The sequence below is a fragment of the Amphimedon queenslandica genome, unplaced genomic scaffold (genome assembly GCF_000090795.2).
Source record: "Amphimedon queenslandica unplaced genomic scaffold, v1.1 AMPQUscaffold_10145_Cont17479, whole genome shotgun sequence".
Classification (NCBI taxonomy): Eukaryota; Metazoa; Porifera; class Demospongiae; order Haplosclerida; family Niphatidae; genus Amphimedon; species Amphimedon queenslandica.
In genome coordinates this window covers 69-5,422 of record NW_003549584.1, presented here as the reverse complement: position 1 = coordinate 5,422, position 5,354 = coordinate 69, and the positions used below count along the sequence as shown (strand labels likewise).

At 35.1% G+C, this 5,354-nt stretch overlaps 1 protein-coding gene and 1 long non-coding RNA gene across 2 annotated transcripts; both read right to left on the bottom strand.

Annotated features, from left to right (window-relative positions):
- Positions 1-84: 84 nt before the first annotated feature.
- Positions 85-735, bottom strand: LOC109590365 (uncharacterized). Its single transcript, XR_002189284.1, has 2 exons — positions 504-735; positions 85-175 (listed from the first exon to the last, which is right to left on the bottom strand). It is a non-coding gene; the product is annotated as an uncharacterized LOC109590365 (long non-coding RNA).
- Positions 736-1,883: 1,148 nt separating this feature from the next.
- On the bottom strand, positions 1,884-4,725 carry LOC109590366 (probable serine/threonine-protein kinase DDB_G0271682). The gene is made up of 5 exons (XM_020006287.1): positions 4,384-4,725; positions 4,154-4,335; positions 3,683-3,871; positions 3,484-3,622; positions 1,884-3,198 (listed from the first exon to the last, which is right to left on the bottom strand). Exons 1-5 carry the CDS (start codon positions 4,556-4,558, stop codon positions 1,940-1,942), a joined length of 1,944 nt encoding a protein of 647 aa, XP_019861846.1. The 5' UTR covers positions 4,559-4,725; the 3' UTR covers positions 1,884-1,939.
- Positions 4,726-5,354: the final 629 nt, after the last annotated feature.

Below are 5,354 nucleotides of genomic sequence, written 5' to 3'. Positions count from 1 at the left end.
TATTATAAAAGGATGTTAAACTGGAAGGAGTAATAAAATCGTTAATTATAATGGACGTTATTTTTCTGGGTTTACAGTAATTATAAAAAACTTCATAAAAATCTATATTTCTTCTGAAAAGAGTCAGTACAAGAAACAACAGACAACTTATCTTCATTGGTTTCATATTCATACCCTATTTGATGATCAAAAAATAATATTATAATAATAGTTTTATCATTCTAATATGGTATATCACAATGACATTAAGTAACTTTTTTTGAAGAAACATAGCTTTAAAATAATTATGAAAATATACAAACCGTACAAAAGGCATGTACGTAGACTCATGCAAAATTATACCTCTTCAAATAGCATAGTTTTCCAGAAAAGGCGTTTACAAAACAGACCATAAACAAACTAAAAAATGTATATATTTATATTTTATAAAACTGCAGTGGAAAGCTAGTAGTTACAGACCATGTAACACAATAATATCCTTCTTCTACCCAAATAACACTTACTAACTCTGCCCCAGATTGGAGAAAAGGTGTTTAAAGTCAGAACTATAGGCCGCCATGTTTTACAGCACAACGAGATCCAGTGATCAAGCAAACAAGGATTCAGCAGGTCATTTGAGCTAATAGAGACTTCATAATACTTACTTCAACTCAGCAAAGTAGTAACTTGACCAAGAACCCAAAACTTCGAGAAACAAGGCCACTAGTGGCTACGCTACAGCGAAAAGAGCATAGGCACACTGATCGTGACGTCACCAATATAATTTCATGTACAATCTACTTCCTGTTTCACATCCACTTGGTATATATAGTATCTATGCTATAATTGAATTCACCATCGCGCTATCTATATATATATATATATTTGTATGTCCACACTTACATTTCTTCTATACATGTTGTATTGGAGAAATAACAAGCCTTAGCAACCACCCGCCCACGCTCATTTACGTGAGTGGGTGTGGTCACGGCAAACAAAATGGCGGCTTACACATGGGACAAAGTTAAGAGCTTTCTAACAGCAAGAGAGCATAGAGATACTGTCTAAAAACTTTTCTAGAAGCATTATAAGGTAGAGAGAACCTCTATAAGTCTTAATAATGACCAAGTTGTACTTGCAAGGTGGTGAAATCAATTATAGGAATACTTTTTACCCTGTTACGCTTGTTGCTGCTGTTATTATTACTTCAGTACTATTATTATTATTATTATTATTATTATTATTATTATTATTATTATTATTATGGGTACTCATAAACACAAAATGATATTATAACAGACATAAGTGACATGCTGCAAAAACAGAAAACAAAAACAAAAAAGGAAAATATTATTATTATCATTATTATTATTACCATCATCATTATTATTTATTATTGTTATTATAAGTAAAAATAATGAACATGTACAAAAACAATGACCAGAAAAAGAAAATAGGGGAAAGAGGGAGAACACAGCCGGAGGAGGCAACAGAAAAACAAAAAGGAAACATAAAAAAACAAACAAAAAAGTTAGATCTGGCCATCTATTATTATTATGGTATTTAACTTTACTTGATGTTTTGTGGTTATCTCATTTATTCTTTTTATATTTTAAATGTTTGGATGATGTTCATCTTGAAGCATTAAATTAATGCATAACCGGCATTCTCCATAGATATTACTTCCACTTATTAACTTAAATATCAATTACTCTAATGACTAATTTTAATAGATTAGCAGGTATTGTGTTGGGATGCACATGGGTACTTCTCTTTCACAACAATTGGAAGCATGCATGGCTTCCGTGTAGTGATTGAAGTGCATTTTAAAACTATAGACTAGTACTACAACTATAGTAATTTTATTTCATTATGGGAATATAAAAATTACATTCTCAGCCTAGTAAAATTCAGCCTTTCTGACAGTAAAACTTGTAACAAACAGTATTATAAATTAACACTATAGGGTATCAAATATATTTATCCTCTTCAATGACTCTATTACTTGAGCCATAGTAAGACGGGCTCTAGGACTAGCATTAATTCCTATTTGTATGAGAGACTTCATATCAGACCAGGAGACACTACCAGCTTGTACTTCTCTCTCTGCCATTGTCATTTCTGGTGGAGAGCCCAACGTCATTTCCATAAGGAGAACAGAGTAACTGTAGACATCCATTGCTGGACTGTGTTGATCAGGATCACGAGCTTCTGGTGCAGCATATGCAACATTTCCTGGCATAACAGTACCAGTACTGTCAACTTGTACTAATTTAGCTGTACCATAATCTGCTACTTTAGCTTCAAAACCAGCAGCTCCAGTGCAAGGCTTTAATAATACGTTAGGACTGCTGACATCTCTGTGAATAATAGGCTGAGGCTTAAACAGGTGAAGGTAGTTAAGGCCTAAAGCTACATCTTGAGCAATACTCAGAATCTGTTGATTGGTTAATCGGTTTCTGCGAAGCTCTTGATTAAGACTAGTGCTCATCAGCTCGGTCAAGATGAGAGGATTATCCACTTTAGTTGCACCAATAAACTGGACCAGGTTAGGATGACGTACTCGTGATGCTATACTCATTTCCCTGGAGAAGAGAGCTAGATTATAATCTGATATGATGATATTATGAAGTGACTTGACAGCTACTCTTAAATCTCGAAAGATACCAACAGTCACGACAGCATAAGAACCTCTTCCTAACTCCTCCTTTGTCAAAGTCACCTCATCTTTATTAATAACCCAGTGATCATTGGCAAGTGCTCGTTGCTGGTACACATGAACTGCTTCTTGAAGCTGATGTAGCTCTCTATCTTTCTCTTGTAGCTCTTTATTCTTCTCCTGTAGTACATCTTGATGCTCTCTCTCCTTCTCTTCTAACTGGCTATTATATCTCTGCTCTCTCTCTGCCTCCACTCTATCCTTCTCTTGTAGCAGATGTGAATATCGCTTTATTTCATGCTCTTTCTCTGTTTTATTCTGCTCCAATTGCTGATGCAAAAATTGCGCCTCTCTCTCCTTCTCTTCAAGATTCTTCATAAGAGCTTGTACGGTTTGCTCAATATCGGCTGTATCTCCCTTTCTTGGTTTCTGATAGTCCGCCTCCAACCACATTTTTCTTCCTAACTCTAGGTGCTGTAGATACTTTTTCTTGTATTCTTCATTCTTCATACCATTGGTATCAAACGTATCACCTACTGTCCACTCTCCTTTGTCAATAACTAAATTACAATAATAGAAGTTGTGGAATTAATGCTAAAAGATATAAGTACACGCTATAGATTACAATAATTTTGTAGTACAACAGATTAACTTACAAAGTAAAGTTTATTATGCACAGTACACTCAACATACATTACTTACTATGCACAGTAAAGTTTATCGTATAATTTTGTAAACATTAAGTACAGTACAATTAAGTCCAAGTGCTTACTAAGCACAATGTACACAAACCATAATAGTATAAGTATGAATGTACTTGACTCATAATAACCAGTTACACTGACCTAGTTCAGTCAACATGACAATGTTAGGGCTGGTAACCAATGAACCTCCGACAGTTAATATCCAGACACAAGAAGGACTCATAATGAACACTGAGAGAGAATGATCCAATCTCTTACTAACAGAGTGAGGCACATCTAACTGTTAATAGAAAAAAATTAACAAGTTACACCGTATAATAGTAAATAGTTTGTAACATACCTTTATCCAGGAATGTTGAGCGATATTAAAGATCCAAAAATCATCTAATGTAACACCATCCTTATCCCTCCCACCACTTATCACTAGCATAGGATGGTTTGATCCAGTTATGATAGCAGCACCTCCATGTAAATATCTACCCATAGGCCATTGGTCTATCGTTTCAGGTTTCTTTACACACTGCCAGAACTAAAAATAATATAAACATACTCATTAACAATGCTATAGTGAGCCTGAATAAGTGTGTGCCATATAGCGCTTTATTTTGGTACATTTATTTTGGTGGCTTTGTTATAAAATTGTAATTGGAGGTTTTTAATTTGAGGATTTTTGTATACACATGTATTACTGAGCATGCATATTCATGATTGGCAGTTTTAACATTGGTAATTTCACTTGCAAATTGCCCATCACCAAAATAAAACACTGCCAAATGAAAGAGCTATATGGTATTTGATATTTTCAACATACCACAGTGCTGACTGATATCTCTAGTATAATATTATAGATGTTGTCAGTAATAGTAACCTTAGCCTCACCATCAGTCTCTAATCCACCAAACAGAACAGCTCTAGTGTTGCTAATTTTTTCAATGACAAAGCCACTAACAGGAGGTATACACTGACCAATGATTGAAGGATTACTCCATTTTCCTAAATTTTTGTCATAATATTTACGTTATTCTACAATATAAATCTTACTTGATGATAGATTATACATTGAGTGCTCATTAGTACGCCATCTTCCACTAGGTAACTCACTATATCCACTATGTGATAACTGTACAACTGGTTTAGATCCTATTCCTCCTATCATTAGTAAATGGTGTACTCCATCATGTTCAAACGATAGCATTCCACCATAAGCTCGTCTCATAACTGGTCTAGTTGCATCAGTTGGTTCTAATTCCCTCCATTGAAGACTAACGGTGTCCAGTTGTGCAATACTGTTGTGATAGCAGATATCATGGCCACCGTGGCACTGTCCCCCGAAATAAAACAATAGATCATTTATTGCAGTACAGCAGTATGCACCCACTCCTAATGGAGGAGTACCAGTAGTACTTCTAGTGATCCATTGACCAGCTGAAGGAGTAAAGTGCTGTATATTACTAGAGAATTGTCTCTTTTCTTCACTATCATGTACAGCAGGTAAACCAGCATGAATACCAGCCCACATATACAGTGAATCACCAACTGATACAGCGCGGTGGCCAGCTATTTTATTTACTTGATCTATTATAACAAAAAGCAGTACATCATACTCGCCGTAAACAGTACTACTTACCTTTATCCTCGCCTCTAGCTCTAGAACCAAAAAACCTAGCCACTGCCATTGCCCTTAGTAGCGTCACGTGATCTGAGAGATCTCTAAACTCTATCATAATTATCTAGTACTGGTGGGTGTTGTGGTCATAACAAGATCAATGTATCTGCCACTATCAAAATAACTCAGTTTGCATTCTTTGGCTCCAGAGAATTTTTTAGTAGAGCTAGTGTGAATTTTGCTCATGCATGTTATGAATACACCTCAAAATGCACCATTACAATGAACTGTTCTGCATGTATAACACATCGAAGATAGTGTAGAAGTATATAAAGACTTGTCTGTTTAAATTCAGTCTGCATTCTCCATAAAAACATCAGTTCATGTGATCTCAATGAAAACTGGA